General features: G+C 46.0%; 1 protein-coding gene across 3 annotated transcripts in view; it reads left to right on the top strand.

The window, feature by feature from the left end:
- Positions 1-18,152, top strand: part of FGF1 (fibroblast growth factor 1) — a 102,729-nt gene that overhangs the window by 80,125 nt on the left and 4,452 nt on the right. For all 3 annotated transcript variants that reach the window (XM_030841066.2, XM_030841065.2, XM_060296383.1), the window contains one exon: positions 14,514-14,617. In XM_030841066.2, coding sequence (XP_030696926.1) covers positions 14,514-14,617 — 104 coding nt within the window. The remainder of the gene's footprint in view (positions 1-14,513; positions 14,618-18,152) is intronic.

Here is an 18,152-nt window from a genome sequence, read left to right as displayed (position 1 = left end):
AAATCTCTTCGTTGTGCTTTAGTACTTCCGGCGGTGGTGTGTATGTTTGATGTTAGGTGTCTGGGTCCTACTGTGATGTGCTCAGGGATTCCCTGAGCACCACCAAGGCATTAGATGTTGGAGAGGAGCCAGAAGTCAGATCTGGTCCCTGATAGGAGGGTCTGTAGGGTCAGACGTGTCACGCACCAAGAGAAGGAGCGTGTGGATGAAATCAGGAGACACAGAATAGCACAGGTGGAAATTAAGGTTGCTGCAGGATGGCTTTAAAATGAAATGCAGAACACTGGCTTTGATGTGATGGTTTCTATATCAGGTAGTCTTTCTTATTCACACGATATGCACCAAAGGTTGCAGGCACTAAGCACTAACGGTCACCCCAGTGGCGCTCACTCTCCATCCTCAGATGCACAGGTGGTGGGGACGGAAGCCAGCGCTTACCAAACCAGGCGGCACTGTCCTGTCCTTCCCGCCCACCAAGCAGACCCTTGAGATGAGAAGCAGGATGACTGAGGTTGGGGCTGGACGCTGCAGGGTTAGAATTTTTTAGCTTGGTTTAGATGGCTTGTCTTCAGATAGGCCTGTTGAATGCCTTATACCCGATGCAAAACAGGTACCAGAGTGAAGCAAAAAAAAAGACTGCTGAGTAGGTCAAACACCTACAGAAGCAATGTTTACTGCAAATAAATGGACTCAGACTGCAGTCTGTTGTGTTGTGTCAGACAAGCTACACAATTCATGTGATCTGCCTCATACAACACAAAGGGAACAAGTTGTAATTTCTCAAAGGTTTTAAACGTTTCTAATAAGTCTTAGCTTTCCGAACCAACGGGAATGCTCTCTGGTCCTTAGAGTCCCAGGAGAAAAAACAACCTTGGTGATGTGTTCCACGGCGTTAAGCTGGCTCTTCTGGGAAACCTTAAATTCTGGGGTAACAAGAAGCTACAATTACAATTCCAAGTACTGGAATTTCTGTACAAATGGTAGATGACTTCACTGTTAACATTATAGACTGCACTCTGGGTACGGAACTTTGGGACAACTTCTGCATAGCGCTGCGAATTCAGCTGCCCGACCTCAGATGTCAGGAGCCCTGGAGGGCAGCATACGGTAGCGTAGGAGTGTGTGTGAGGAGGTGTGCACACAAGTGATGCTGGATTAATTACTTTCCAAGTGAACTTGGGCTAGTTACTTAACCATTCTGGCCTCACTTTTCTCACGTGTAAAATAAGAATGATATTACTTGCCTCACAGGCTCCTTGGGAGGGTTCCGTGAGATAACGCAGTGAAAGTTCTTGACACAGTCCCCTGACGCAGAGCCACAACTCAGCACGTGTGGCTATTCTTGCCACCACTGTCACCACCACCACCACCAAGATTTCCATGTATTCAACGCAGCACATGGAGATACAGAACAACACTTGAGGACCTTGCCTAGTCTCTTCTCTTCAATAACACTGCCCTCCAGGAAGGCCAAGGGTCTAGATTCAGGTTTTGATTCAAGGCCTCTCTGGCAACATTCAGAGTCGTTGCGTTGGCCTATTTACTTAGTGTAGAACTAAGAACAAGGGACAAGGAGGGCAGAAGTCAAAGTCGGGTGAGTGAGCAGAAATACATCCCCGTACCTGTCAGTGCCAGGAGAGCTGGATCATCCACATAGCCCCTGCAGAGTCAGGGGCCCCAGATTTAGAGACAGAAACCTTGAGTTCATATTCCTATGCTTCCACTTTCTAACTGAAGCAGCACTAGACAATTACCATTCTCTCCATTTTGCATAAAGTGCTGCCAAAGCAGCTTCCCATCCCCCACCCCCAAGACCCTTCCAATCGTTCTCTCTTGTCTAGCAATGTAAAAGTCTCCAGGGTTCCCAGCTATCTCCTCTTGGGGGAAAATACTGAGGCTCAGTTTCCTCACCTGTGCAACGGGAAGAGCAGCACTGCCTTGTGTACCTGACAAAGCTGAAAACTCTTATAGGAGATCCTGCAGCCGAGAGGACTCCCTTCCCACCATGGATGCGCCCTGTAAATGGGGTTCTGTTGCCCTCTTCTGCCCAGTGACGGTACTGCCACAAGCCTTCTGAATTTCAAGTTTCTTCAGAAACAGAATCAACCTGGGCAGGCATGGAGTGGATGATCCCTGAGTGGCTGGCACAGCCTGGCGATGGAATGGTTTCTATTCTTTGATCATTAGTTTGAGCATGACTGGAGGCCATGGTGACAAGTAGAGAGCCACACTCTAAGACTTCCTTCAGGAAGAATATTTCTAAAAGCCAATCAAATATTTAGGTAAACCTACATAAATCACGCAAGGTAGAACTGTACTCCTTCCAGCTCTACAAGGCAAAAACACAAAAAAACAAAAAACCTACGTTCACAGGTCTTCCTTTTTTTAAATTTTTTTAACATCTTTATTGGTGTATAACTGCTTTACAATGATGTGTTAGTTTCTGCTTTATAACAAAGTGAATCAGCTATACATATACGTACATCCCCATATCTCCTCCCTCTTGCGTCTCCCTCCCACCCTCCCTATCCCACCCCTCTAGGTGGTCACAAAGCACCAAGCTGATCTCCCTGTGCCATGCGGCTGCTCCCCACTAGCTATCTATTTTACATTTGGTAGTGTATGTATGTCCATGCCACTCTCTCACTTTGTCCCAGCTTCCCCCTCCCCGTGTCCTCAAGCCCGTTCTCTATGTCTGCATCTTTATTCCTGTCCTGCCCCTAGGTTCTTCAGAACCTTTTTTTTTTTTTTTTAGATTCCATATATATGTGTTAGCATACAGTATTTGTTTTTCTCTTCCTGACTTACTTCACTCTGTATGACAGACTCTAGGTCCATTCACCTCACTACAAATAACTCAGTTTCGTTTCTTCTTATGGCTGAGTAATATTCCATTGTATATATGTGCCACATCTTCTTTATCCATTCATCCAATGATGGACACTTAGGTTGCTTCCATGTCCTGGCTATTGTAAATAGAGCTGCAATGAACATTGTGGTACATGACTCTTTTTGAACTCTGGTTTTCTTAGGGTATATGCCCAGTTGTGGGATTGCTGGGTCGTATGGTAGTTCTATTTGTAGTTTTTTAAGGAAACTCCATACTGTTCTCCATAGTGGCTGTATCAATTTACATTCCCACCAACAATGCAAGAGGGTTCCCTTTTCTCCACACCCTCTCCAGCATTTATTGTTTGTAGATTTTTTGATGATGGCCATTCTGACCGGTGTGAGGTGATACCTCATTGTAGTTTTGATTTGCATTTCTTTAATGATTAGTGATGTTGAGCGTCCTTTCATATGTTTGTTGGCAGTCTGTATATCTTCTTTGGAGAAATGTCTATTTAGGCCTTTTGCCCATTTTTGGATTGGGTTGTTTGTTTTTTTGATATTGAGCTGCATGAGCTGCTTGTATATTTTGGAGATTAATCCTTTGTCAGTTGCTTCATTTGCAAATATTTTTTCCCATTCTGAGCGTTGTCTTTTTCATCTTGCTTATGGTTTCCTTTGCTGTGAAAAAGCTTTTAAGTTTCATTATGTCCCATTTATTTATTTTTGTTATTTCCATTTCTCTAGGAGGCAGGTCAAAAAGGATCTTGCTGTGATTTATGTCATAGAGTGTTCTGCCTATGTTTTCCTCTAAGAGTTTGATAGTGTCTGGCCTTACATTTAGGTCTTTAATCCATTTTGAGTTTATTTTTGTGTATGGTGCTAGGGAGTACTCTAATTTCCTTCTTTTACATGTAGCTGTCCAGTTTTCCCAGTACCACTTACTGAAGAGGCTGTCTTTTCTCCATTTGTATACTTTTGCCTTCTTTATCAAAAATAAGGTGACCATATGTGCATGGGTTTATATCTGGGCTTTCTATCTTGTTCCACTGATCTATATTTCTGTTTTTGTGCCAGTACCATACTGTCTTGATTACTGTAGCTTTGTAGTATAGTCTGAAGTCCAGGAGCCTGACTCCTTCAGCTCCGTTTTTCTTTCCCAAGATTGCTTTGGCTATTCGGGATCTTTTGTGTTTCCATACAAATTGTGCAGTTTTTTGTTTTAGTTCTGTGAAAAATGCCACTGGTAGTTTGATAGGGAATGCAGTGCATCTGTGGATTGCTTTGGGTAGTATAGTCATTTTCACAATGTTGATTCTTCCAATTCAAGAACATGGTATATCTCTCCATCTGTCTATATCATCTTTAATTTCTTTCATCAGTGTCTTATAGTTTTCGGCATACAGGTCTTTGGTCTCCTTACGTAGGTCTATTCCTAGGTATTTTACTCTTTTTGTTGCAAGGGTAAATGGGAGTGTTTCCTTAATTTCTCTTTCAGACTTTTCATCGTTAGTGTATAGGAATGCAACAGATTTCTGTGCATTAATTTTGTATCCTGTTACTCTACCAAATTCATTGATTAGCTCTAGTAGTTTTCTGGTAGCATGTTTAGGATTCTCTATGTATAGTATCATGTCACCTGCAAATAGTGACAGTTTTACTTTTTTTTTTTTTTTTTGGCTACCTTGGGTCTTCATTGCTGCCTGTGGGCTTTCTCTAGTTGCAGCAAGCAGGGGCTACTCTTCATTGCAGTGCATGGGCTTCTCATTGTGGTGGCTTCTGTTGTTGTGAAGCATGGGCTCTAGGTGCGTAGGCTTCAGTAGTTGTGGCACACGGGATCTAGAGTGCAGGCTCAGTAGCTGTGGTACACGGGCTTAGTTGCTCCATGGCATGTGGGACCTTCCCTGACCAGGGATCGAACCCGTGTCCCCCGCATTGACAGGAGGATTCTTAACCACTGCACCACCAGGGGAAGTCCCAGTTTTACTTCTTCTTTTACGAGTCTGAGGTCTTCTGCCAGCGTTCAGTAGGTCTTCTGTAGGAGTTGTTCCACATGTAGTTGTATTTTTGATGTATTTGTGGGGAGGAAGGTGATCTCCACATCTTACTCCTCCATCATCTTGAAGGTCCTACCCACAGCTTTTCTTTGTCCCCAGCCAGCTGATCTGCCCTGGGCAAGATAGGGAAGTTTTCAAAAATGTGTCCTCTTCCTACCTCCAAGAGAATCAGTTTCCTAGAACCTAACACAAGGCCTTGCTTGGAGTGGTATAAACTACGACGGATGACTGTGTATGGGCTGCTGTAATGTAGACCTGAGTCAAAGGTCTCCACTGGTGGGAATTTCTGGCCTGCAGAGAAGATGTTTTTGGTTCATCCCTTTACGATGGCTCAAATCACTGCTGTAGGAAATTAGCAATGCAGACTGTGGAAGTTTGTTACTTCGCCATACGAGGAAGGCCAGGCAGGATGACACAGGAGAGCTGCAGACTGTGAGAAGGGGCATGGGGGGCAGGGTGTGAGAAGCTTCATGCTGACTCCTAGGGCTTGACTTGGGGAGGCTAGTAAATGGTCGTGTCACCAGGAGAGGGAGGCTCCTGGAGGAGGAACAGGGGCAGGGAAAGAGGACCTGCTCCATCTCAGACACAGGGCGTTTGAGGAGCGCCTCGTGGACCAGGCAGCCCTCCTTGGGGTTATCACTTCACATTTACTTGTGCGATTATTGAATGGTTCTCTCCCTCGCTGGGCTCCCTGAGGACGGGGACTTTGTCTCTTACAGCTCAACACTGCAATTTGTGTGTCTAGCACATTGCCCGGCAGCTGGGATCATGCTCAAGAATATTAATTTGATGAGTTAATGAACTGTGTTGGTGGCAGGTAAATTCAAATTCAACAATATATTCCATAAATATCTATCGAGCACCTGATATATGCCAAGCACTTCACTAGACTCTTTCATTTCCTCTTAGCCACGATCCTGTGAGGTTATTAATTATCATTCAAAACTAACTGCCCTGTGAATTAACCCTGTGAACACAGGGCCTGGCACCAGCCAGCAACTGGGAAACCTGGCACCGACCCACAGCTGCATCTTCCAGGACCCTCTCCATAGCCCACTACCACCCCCGACACCAACAGCACAGCCGTGCATCCCGCACACTGATCAAATAAACCTGCTGAATTCACAGAGTCCACTGTGTGGGTCAGGTCGGCGTAGGTGCAGGGCCCATCACTGCTCTTTACTGGTTTCCTGTCACCTTGGGGAAGCTACTTTTCCTCCACGTGCCTCAGTTTCCTCATTCTAAAAACAAGGATGGCAACAGTACCCACCCTCATAGAAAAGTAGCAATTCTAACTGTGGTAGTTTGTGAAAGTGTTTAACACCCTGCCAGGCCCATGATAAGCGCTCGGAACATGGTATTTATCATCCTCCTCCTCCTCCTGAAGCTTGCTCGGCCTTCCTTACCCAACCATATGATCTTGGGAGTCTGTTGAGATAAGCCAGATGCTACATCAGCTCCCTCCATCTCAGCGTCTCCGAGACTGTCCAGGCTTGGAGCTCTGAAGGCCTGGCATGTAGGTACCTCATGCCCAGGCGCCAGCCCCACAAGCCCTGCCCTGACCTCTCCCGCCGGCAAGCTGTCTTGGGCAAAGCAAGGAGGAGCTCCATGCCTGATTCTGCTCTTCCTGCTAGAGTTCCCTCTCTGCCTAAGGGGGCCGTGACTTATTCCTGGACGGGATTCATCACTGGAACAGCAACTGAAGGATAGGAAAATGCTCACGAGCATCCCAAACCTGCAGCCCCTCCTGCGGCACGCACCCCCTCGCCTCGCCAGGCACGTAGGAGGTTGCACGGAGAGCGGGATTACCGGCACCACTCACCACACAAATGGAAATGTTCCTGAGCAAAGTGTGTGCCAATCAAATATTTATAAATCAAACCACATCCTAAAGGCAGTAGAGGAGTTCACTGGTCCCAAGAACCCTGCTCTGCAGCCCTTTAGAAAGGGCAGGCTCCTTCCCTGCAGTGAATCCCTCCTGCCCCTAGTTCTGGGGGCAGTCCGGACTCCGGTTCTGCTACCACTCGGCACCTAATGGTGAAGGCACTGTGTTCCCCATAAGCCTGGGCCAAAAGTGAAAACAGCTTTTCAGAGGACCATGGTGGGCAGAGCCGGGCCAGGCTGTCAGGCATCAGAAAGAGGGGCTAGTGTCCAGGCAGGCAGGCACGCTCTCCCCAGCGGGATGCCATGCCGAAGGCCTCCCTCCCTCTCCTCCCCACCGCTCCCTTATCTGCTTATACAGAAGGGGTTTTTCCAGATAAACTTTTTTTTTAACTATCACACAGTCCATGGACTATATCAAAATTTCCCAGGCACCTTTTTCAGATCCTAAAGGGGAAGCAGACACCTTCACACATTCTAAGAAAAGTTTTTTTCGTGTGTGTGTGTGTGTGTGTGTGTGTGTGTGTGTGTGCGCGCGCGTGCCTATTCTAAACCACTGGAACTTTTTTCTTCCACAAACTCCATTTTATTTCTTCTCCGTCTTTCTCTAATGTTTTACGGCGCCCAGCTTGTGGCTACATTTTAATTATAAATGCCACTGACATAAAACAACCTCACGGAGTTCTGAATGAGGGTGACCTCATGTTGGGTAAACACGGCAAAGGACGGGAAGTCTCCAACCCAGAATAAACCAGGCACGTAATCTCTCTTGGCCTCTCTCTGGAGAGCAGAGGTGGAACGCAGGCCTCTTTTAAAGGCCACGGAGGAACGTGCTGCAGAAGCAGAACCCCCACCTGCAGACGTTCATCCTGCTGAATGCACCGGCTGTAATCTTATCTTTAAAAATTCCTAGGGCAGGACAGGAAGATACTAGGATGGTGCCCAAGGCTCATGTCTCTTGCCACTGGCAGGCTCCTAACTCCTGTTCTTTCTTTCTATCCTTGGAAAGTAAGCGATAATGTGTCTTACTGTGAATCAACTACTATTGATAGCTAATGGAAGGGTCTGAGGAGCAGAAGAGAAAGCCGGAGATACCGGCTTATATTTCCTCAGGAAAAAAAGGAAGAACACCTAGTCGGGGACCAGCACATCCACTCAAAGCCCTGGATTCCTCCTTACGTAGGTTCCCCTAAGTAAAGACGCATGAAGGCATCCAAAGGATGAGGGTCCAAAGGATGAAGCAGGAGCAGGGTCTGCAAAGGCGATTTGGTACATTTCAGTTATTTGACATTTACTTTTGCTACATCAGCTATTTCCAAACCAGCACACCCTAATGCATGCCTAGAAAAGGAGCAGGATTGCATTCCACTGGGGACACTGTGGTTACGAATCCACCAGGCAAACGCCTCCAGCCTTCCTGCAGTGCTTTATAAATTTGAATTTCTCTAAGAAACTTGTATCTATCACTAGAGTACCTTTATAAAAACTGCTTTCCGGGCTTCCCTGGTGGCGCAGTGGTTGAGAGTCCGCCTGCCGATGCAGGGGACGCGGGTTCGTGCCCCGGTCCAGGAAGATCCCACATGCTGCGGAGCGGCTGGGCCCGTGAGCCACGGCCGCTGAACCTGCGCGTCCGGAGCCTGTGCTCCACAACGGGAGAGGCCACAACATTGAGTGGCCCGTGTACCGGAAAAAAAAAAAAAAACAAAACTGCTTTCCATTTCTTCTGCTAAGTCAAAAGTCGCTGTCCGCATTTCAGAACTAGGGAACACTGAGTTCCCATAGAGCTAAATGATTTGTCTCGTTTTTCAAAAAGTACTCGCTCCTTCATCCTTGGGATGCTACAGAGCCACTGACCTTCCCGCTCATAGAGAGCAAGTCCTAAATTCCCCGTATGGGAGGGAAGAGATGCTCCCGCTCTGTGCGCTGGGTGCTAACCTGGTGGAAGGTGCTGGAAGAAGAAAATGAACAGAGCAGGTGTGGCTTTAGTGGCCCTTCACCAGCTTTCCTGGTTCCCTGTCTGCCCTTAAGAAGACGCACCTTTTGCAGATACCTACGTTCAGGTCTACGTGGTACCTGAGGTCAAGCCTGCACTGGGTCATAGAGCACTGCAGGGGTCAGCAGCAGCAAGAAACTGAGTGTCTGCCCACCAACCAAGAACCAGGCTTTACACATCAACTACCCACCCCCCACCTCCCAAAAGTATCAGCAGCCCCATCACCCAAAGTGAACCACTGTTGTCACCTGGCTGTTCTTACCTCAGAACTGTGTCTTCAAAGAAATGAAGAGTTAGGATGAAGGGCAAGTTCCTTCCACTCCCCTCCCCAGCCTCAATCCTTCTCATCCTCCCCAGAGCAGCCACTGCTATGCATTTGGTCTGAATCGAGCGCACATTTTTATCTTTTACTCCCTATCTATTCATGAGCTACGCGCATTGTTTTATGTTTTTTACAAAAATTTCATCAAGGATTTACCATAAATAGTCTTTTGCAATTTGCTTTCTTTCACTGCACATTATTTTCTGCTTTTCTTTGAAAGGGAAAACAATTAGAGAGAGAGAGAAAAAAGAGAGTTTTTGTTGTAGTTGCACTTTTGTTTGCTTTTAGCTCAAAAACAAGTGGGGTGTTTGCTACGGTGCTGCTTGATCACTCTGGGTCGTCTGTACCCCTAACTGGGTGTCAGCCCCTGAAGGCAGGGACCTTGCCAGCACTGAGCACAGCGCCCAGCACACGATGGCCGGTGCATGAAAACGTGGTGACTGGGTGGCTTTCCCTGAGCCCCCTGCTTGCTCCAGGAGGGAGGAGCTGCTGCTTCCACCCAGGCTGTTGGCCAGGCCCTCCCTCTCTTTCTGAGCCCCCCTCTCTCACTCGCTCTCCTTCCCACCCCCGAGCAGCAGCCGCGGGAGGATGTAGGTTTGGAAAACTGGAATGAAGTCACACTAGGGAGTTGGACACCTAGTCAGTTACACGAGCAACGCGCTGGGTGTTACTCCTTCCTGCCAGCTCTGCTTGCAGAAGGATATATGCTTAAGAAACTCAGCCAGAAAGAAATCCAGTGAAAATGAGCTATGAAACTTGGACATCCTGGAGAAATAATATTTACAGAGGAAACTCTTGAGACGGACTCTCAACAGTACCACAGCCCTGGTGTTGGGGCTCAGGGCTGAGGACTGAGTCCTGTGCCAGGCAGCTCTGCTTCATGTTTACCTCCACGGGGCGTTTACACAGCCAAGACGGGACTCCTCAGACAGCAAAGTCAACCCTACTTAGCCCCACAGAGAGACAAACGGGCACTATTTAAGGCATAGGACAGAAATGGACTAGAGAATGAAAAGCTTTAAAAAAACCTCTTCCTTGGTGATAATGATGTGTCAGTGTAGGTTCATCAGTTATAACAACTGTATCACTCTGGTGGGGGACGATGATAATGCAGGGGAGAAGGCGTATGGTAAATTTCTACACCTGCCCCTTATTTTTGCTGTGAACCCAAAACTGCTCTACAAAATAACGTCCGTTTAAGAAGATTTTCCTGGATTACCCAAAAGGACTTGCCCTTTAAGACTCTTGTTGCACCTATAATGTGTCTGACTAAATACCTACTTATATGGATGGTAGGTGGAGAAAAAGTCCCAGGCAACTAACATCACTCAATTCTACGGCTATGACATGGGATCCTGGATGGTCATCTGCCATCTGGTACATGTCTGACCTTGAACACAAGGGGACCAAGGAGGGAAGTGAATATGGCTTGATTTGGACCAATCTCCCTGATAACTGGAGCTCAAGGTATTGTACGAAAGACAGGAAAAAGTAGGATACCTGAAATAGGTGAGCCTGGGTTCTGGTCATGGTTGTGCCCCTGATTATAAGTATAATGTTTGGTGAAACATGTGCTTACCAAACTTCAGTTTCCTTACCTGGGGGACAGAGCCAGTGCCACCTTCCTCCAGGGCTGCTGTGAAGAGTGATGAGGGCACCTAAACACAGTAAAAATGGCAGTCATCGTACTGGACACTTCGAGGCATCAGATCATTAAACCCCACAATTCCATGAAGCAGATACCATCATTATAGATAAGGAGATAGAGGTAAATACCATGCCCAATCATCACACAGCTAGTACACAGCCAAGCAAAATCTGAATTCATGCAGTCTGCTTCTGGAGTCCAAACTCTTTTGTTTACTCTTTATATCAAGATAGAAACCGGCATGATGCCGGGCACATTGTAGGTAATCAGTAAACGATTATTCGCTTCCTTTGATCTCTCTTAAAGATACAGGATTATGATGGGAAATTGATACAAAATACATTTGAAAGTTCTCTGAAAACCGTGAAGTCCAATGAAAATACAGAGCATTAAAAAAAATGTATTGAGATAAATTCACATACCTTACAATTCACCCATTTAAAGTATGCAATTCAGTGGTTTTTTTTACATTCAGAGATTTGTGCAATCATCTCTATAATCAACTTTCATCACCCCAGAAAGAAACCCTATACCTCTTAACCCAAAAAGAAACCCTATACCTCTTAACCACAGTTTCCCCTTCTCTCTCCAAGGCCCTCCTCAGCCCCTGGCTACCACTAACCTACTTCCTGTCTCTATGGGTTTGCCTACGCTGGCCATTTCTTTTAAATGGAATCATACAATATGTGGTCCTTTGTGAGTGGCTTCTTCACTTAGCATGTTTTCAAGGTTCAGCCATGTTGCAGCGTGCATCCGTACTTTGTTCCTTTTTACAGCCAAATAATACTCTATTGTATACAGCATTGTTATTAAATGTATTTACATGAGTCCTAGACTGTTAGAGCTGAAAAAACTCTGGAGACTGAATCCAAACCACTCCCATTTTACTAACAAGGAGACTGTAGCCTGAAGGTTAAACAGCCTAGCCAAGGTCACTCTGCTGGTCAGTGGCAGAGCCCAGCCTTGACACTTACAAACTCTCAACTTGGCCCCATCCTACCTCACTCCACAAAGCGTCATTGGAAACACAATTCAAAACGCGCAGCTTACCGATGATGGGCCAACAGAATCATCTCTGCAACGATCAGCCTAACATCATTCATTCAGCAAATGCATACTGTCTGTACCCGGAGCACAGGGCACTATGGGAGGCACTGGAGACTGAAGGAGGAACAGGATAGCTAAGATTCCTGCCCTTTCTCCCAAGTGTGCAGTCCCCTGGGGAGGTAGAAATTAATGAGTAAAGCCCTAAACGATAAAAATAAGTGCACACTTTACAAAATGCCATGAAGGAAACAAACAGGGACCGAGAAAGACAATGATGCAGGGACTAGGGTGGCAGGGGTCCTGGCTGAAAGGACTTGCTGTGCAGAGTGTGGAGGGGCACTTGGGTGGGGAAGGCCTCTCTGAGGAGGGAGTTTTAGGCTGAGGCCGGAAGGAAAAGGACCATCTTTGTGAATATTAGGGGAGAGGAGATACCAGACAGAGGGCAGAGCGTGTGCCAAGAGCCTTAGGCAGGAGGGAGCTCGGGGTGAGGCAATGACTCAGGGAGCAAGTGGTGTGACCCGAGGCTGGAGAGGGGAGGCCTCTGGTCTGTGCTCTCATGCCTACCTCTCAGAGCTAAGCGGAGTTAGGAAGACCGGTGGGAAAGGAGATCGTGGCTTCCGCTTTCCTTCCTGTGAATTAAATAAACACCACTTGCCAGAGGAGGCCCTGAGTTTCTGTGGCTAAGACTTCCAAGGACAAGAGAACTGCATCTTCAATAAGGGTGATGTAACTATGTATCACCCTTAGGATGAATCATAAGATAAGGAAAAAAGAGGGAAATGAGAAAATACAGACATATTAATAAGGAAGTGGTGAAATGATTATGGTACAGCCACATAATGGAACACAATTCAACTGGCAAAAAGAAGGTAACTACTGAAGTGGAAAGATTTCCAGTCAGTTGTTAAGCGAAAAACACAAGGTGTAGAACTGTATGGTATTTCACCATTTGCTTAGGAGGAAAAAAAAAAAAAAAAAAAAGGCAGGAGGGATAACATCTCTCTAGAAGGATATATTCCAAATATGTCTCAGGGGGCTTCCCTGGTGGCGCAGTGGTTGAGAGTCCACCTGCCGATGCAGGGGACACGGGTTCGTGCCCCGGTCCGGGAGGATCCCACATGCCGCGGAGCGGCTGGGCCCGTGAGCCATGGCCGCTGAGCCTGTGCGTCCGGAACCTGTGCTCCGCAACGGGAGAGGCCACAGCAGTGAGAGGCCCGCGTACCGCAAAAAAAAAAAAAAAATGTCTCAGAGGAGTTTACTTGTTTGTCTCTGTCTCCCCAGGAGAACGTGCCCCAGAGGAAGGGCAAGGATCCTGTCTGTCCTGTAGCCCCATCAGTTGGGAGTGGGAGGCTGGAAGGACTGAGAGAAGACATTCACCATCTCCTCTTCTATGTTTCCAAGTCTGAAACATGGGAATATATTTCTAAGAAATTAAGTGAAAACAAGGGGTCTAGAGGTGCCAACCGAAACCCTGTATTCCTTCTAGCACCCCTTGCGCCTCAAACTTTGACAAAGTCAACCCTTAGAGGGGTCAGCTGACTCCAAGAGAACTGCTGGGTGCTCACTGGTCCCCCGTCTAGATTTCACTCCTTATCATAACAATGGCTATGACCAAAGAAATTTTCCAGAAGAATCCAGAATTCATTTCAATTCCCAAATGGGAACCATCAAATCACCTCTCTCCAGAGTCACTCTGGGGAGGATGAACAAATGAATAATTATCAAGTGGGACTCCAGTGAGGTATCCAGCAGTGAGCAAGGCACCATGGGAGTATCAGTCAGTATAAATGGAAAGAAGGCAACTCAGGGTATCTCAGTCCTCGCCCTCAACTTCAAGGTCTCTCAACCTCGGCACTATTGACTTTTTGAGCTGAATAATTCCTTGATGAGAAGGGCTTGCCTGGGCGCTGTAGGATATTTATTTAGCACCATCCCTGGCTTCTACTCACTAGATGCCAGTAGCACCATCCCACCCCAGCTGGGAAAACCAAAAATGTCTCCAGACATGGCTAACTGTCCCCTCTAGAACAAAATCATCCCCAGGTAAGAAGCACCATTCCCATCCCAGGTGGCTGCTTCATTCTCCCTTTCAAATGCCAGGGTTTCCCCTCTGCCTGTATCCCAGTGGGGTTGCCACAGAGGTTGGGGGTTGACTGAACTTCATTGTGGGTGAGTTACCTGAGTTTCTTATGTGCCAAGCAATCTAACTTCCTGGGAACCTCTTCTATCTGGGAAAATAACACTATCAGATTTTGAAAAATAACCATCTGTCCACGAGAAGCTCCCCCACCAGGAAGGCCCGGGCCATAAAAAGGTACCCCTGCCAAAGCAGGTTGATAACGGAAACTGAACACCCTCAGGCTGGCCGGTTGCCGACTCTATGATCCCCCCAAGATCACTGGGATGATGGAGCCAGGGAAGTGAATGCTGTTTCCTCCTGTGACAGTGCCCCGTAAAGTGCACGTGGGGTCACGTTGTAACGAACAAGGCAGATGGGTGGGCGAGCCCGCCATCATCTCTCCTTCCCTCGAGAACATGATTCCCAATGGACAGCTTTCTTTGGAGGGCAAAGAAAAAGGAACTGTATTTCTATGTTTTGATTAATTTGAGGCTCATCCTTGAGGGCTCTGTGAGATGAATGAGCAGGATTTTCCGTGGCTAACTGTCTTGGCCGCCAGGCCCTATCGGCAAAAGCTTAGTGTTTATTTACTTTTGCTCGTGTTATTTTTATTTCAGTTCAGCTGCAGCTCAGTGCGGAAAGCGTGGGGGAGGTGTATATAAAGAGTACGGAGACTGGCCAGTACTTGGCCATGGACACCGACGGGCTTTTGTACGGCTCAGTAAGTATGAGGCTGACATGCTTCCAGACTCGGCCAAGGTTTGAGGTTTCCAGAAATCTTGTTACATGGAGTGATGCACACTATAAAGCGTCAATTAGTCTCTGTTTGTTATTTTTTCCAGCAGGACTCCCACCCTCCACCCTGCCTTATTTTAGGCACAAACATAAAAGAGTTTCTTGCGGGATTCTCTCAAAATACTCCAACGTATTATCACATAGACAAAGAGAAAAAACATTGATTGAAATTTTAGTAACTCATCCAGTCACTCGCTCCAGAATACCCAATCCCACTTCATTATTTCATTCCAAAAATGTTTCTTGAGCATCTACCATGGGCTATATAGGTGTGTCTCTTAAGGCTTTTTACAAAAATTGCAGAGCCCAGACTCTAGCAGTTGATATTTCATGCATAAAACTTTGAAAATAGCCCTTTTATTCTGGAAGCGTCACCTAAAAGGATAAAAAGTTTAGTAACTTGGGCTTCCCTGGTGGCGCAGTGGTTGGGAGTCCGCCTGCCGATGCAGGGGACACGGGTTCGTGCCCCGGTCCGGGAGGATCCCACATGCTGCGGAGCGGCTGGGCCCGTGAGCCATGGCCGCCGGGCCTGCGCATCCAGAGCCTGTGCTCCGCAACGGGAGAGGCCACAACAGTGAGAGGCCCGCGTACCGCAAAAAAAAAAAAAAGAAAAAAAAAGTTTAATAACTTAATTCAACAAACATTGAGCAAACGCCTCCTGTTGTCCAAGTACAGTTGGGTACTGAGAGGGTGCAAAGGTGAGTAAGCCACATCCTTGCCCTGGAGAAGCAAAGTTCAAGAGTTTATTCAGTAGCTAAAATCCTGCTGCATCTCCTGCTCCATCTCTCTCCTAGTTAATGCTTTATATATGTTTGACTCGGTACATACTGATCTTTGTGAGAAAAGAAGAGAATAGGGTCAATCTGATTTTGTCCCCAGTGGTATCTCTGGTAAACGATTTGAACGGAAAGAGAGCTGAAGCCAATGGCTGCAGGTTTTGAAAATATTTCTGGAGTTCAATGATCCTTTCTCTGTAGCCTAACAATTGAACATTAAGGCTTCACCAAACCCCCTTCTTCCCTTTTATGAAAGATGTCTACCAAAAGGCACCCAGTAGGTGGGATTTTAGTTTGGGGCTCCCTTTAACTTACATCAAATCGCCAAGTGGCAATGGGCAAAGGAAACTCTCTCTTGAAGCTGTAATCTCAGCCAGAGTTTGGGATGTGAACACAAGTTCATTTTTTTTCATGCTGCCCACTAGGGCTCAGGAGATGAGACCATCAGAGGAACAGGTAGTTCCTGCAGGCTGTTTGCTGAAATATGGATTGGACAACTTGAAAGGGTTTGGAGCTAGGCAGTGACTGGTACATAGGGAGTAGACTTTTTTTTTCAGGCAGGCCTTCCAATCAGCAATAAAATCAACAGGCCAATCAATCATTCAATCTCAGACTCATAAATGAATCCCATGCCTCTGCCACTTTGGCAAGTTACTCACCTACTCTGAACCTCGTGTGAAACGAGGACAGTAATGGATAATTACCGCGTACTTATATACTTAAGAAGAGTCAGAGAGACAACGCACAGAACCCGCCCACTGGTGTAGCAATGGCAGCTATAGGGCAGTCGGTTTACAAATCCCTTACCCTCATTATTTCTTGCATTATGTGTTACAATTTTATGGCTTTTCCTCCTTTAAATCAATTCTGATGTTTATTATAACCTTCTCTTACTTGTATAGAAATTTGATAAAGACTCCCCTAAATCCAGATACGTCTAGGCTCCAGACACCCCCTTCTCCCACCATAGTCCTGGACATCACTGATTCACCTGACATATTCATAGGGTGATATTAATATATTATGCCTAAGAATTTTTATATTCCCCCATTGATAAAGATAAGTTCTAAAATATCTCAGGGCTCTGCCTCATGCTCTTAACCCATTTTAGGTATTCATCCATCCTGATACAAATTCATGTGTGTGGAAAGGACATATTTATTAAAAAAAAAATAAGTCTGAAAGGCTCTAAAACATTAATATATTTATCTTTGGGAGTGGTACATGGCTGATTTTATAATATATGAATGCCTTTCTGAATTTTCCAAATTTTTTACAGTTGGTATCTGTCACCCATGTAATTGGGAAAAAGCATGCTAAACATAAAAAAGAAGTTAATTAAAACAATAGGCATGAATCAACTCTTCATCCCCGGGCCCGTGGCATTGCACGAAGTGCACAGTAAGCACTGACAAATCCTGGTTGAGGCACAGATAGAGCATCTCCAATTTGGCCTGCTGACTCAGCCTGGGACTCAGCCATTCTGTGTGTCAACTGCTCTAGTGTAACAGACACAGCAGGTGGGGGACGTGGCCGCCCCGAGCTTCGTCACAGAACACAGGCCTGACGCCCACTGAGCGGTGTCATGGGGTGAGTCCTCCCTTGCAGGAGAGTGGGCAACCCACCCAGGTCCAAAACTGCCTACCTCCTCCCACCCTTGACAACGTGCATCGAGCAATAATGTCTGGATGAGTTCCTCTAGAGGCAACAGAGTCACCTAATTAAATATTACATCTATGTCCCATCTTGGTCCAAAATGATCTGAAGTGTCTCACCCAGTTGTCACTGCACTAGACTACAGATGAAAAAGGGGCAGAATACTTCCTGTTATGTAGTTCCTTACTAAACAAAGGTAACTTTTCTGAATACTTTATATGAACTCAAGAATCAGATTACATTCATCACCTAGCTGATGTGCACCTATTATCTGCAAAATTCTTTGTCTTGGGGGAGACACAAGGCTGAGAAGATTCCATCTCTTCCCTCAGTAGGACTGACAGTCTAACAGACAAACATGCCACAAATAGAGAATAAACAATAGGACTGGAAACCACCAGAAAGGGACTCACCAACCACTATATGGGTGAAGAGGTAATATAGAGATCACATGACTTGGAATTGGAGCAAAGTCCATACACAGCATATGTATGTTAATACTCCTGTTTATATCCAAATATAATGAATGTATTCTAAAATCTTGACAAACAGAAAGGGCAAAGAACTGGGATTCCTCCCACTCTAACAGATGAATTTTAGTAAAACAGTAACTGTTGGTAGATATTTTCAATGTAATTGCACTATTTAATATGTTTTAACTATCTCTCCAACTTAATAAATTTACATTTGCATTGGATCCCACTGTATGGATGTACCGCTATCCACTTAACCAATCACCTTTCCATGGGTATTTACGTTGTTTCCAATATGTCACCATTATAGCCAATACTTCAAAGAACATCCTTGAAAATACCACTATCTCATAAGCGTCAGTTCCTAGAAGTGAAAACCCTGAGTCAAGGGTAATGCATATTTTAAATTTTGATACTTATTGCCAAAGTCCCCTCACAAAGTTTCCACCAACTTATCTCACCAACAGTGTCTGACAGTGACTATTTCCCACACTCTCCCCCATACTAAGACTTGTAAATCTTTTTGCTCTTTGCAGATATTATAGCCAACATATTA

This window comes from Globicephala melas, chromosome 3 (assembly GCF_963455315.2).
Source record: "Globicephala melas chromosome 3, mGloMel1.2, whole genome shotgun sequence".
Classification (NCBI taxonomy): domain Eukaryota; kingdom Metazoa; phylum Chordata; class Mammalia; order Artiodactyla; family Delphinidae; genus Globicephala; species Globicephala melas.
Note: the sequence above shows the minus strand (reverse complement) of the source record. Positions and strands in the feature narration are given on the sequence as shown.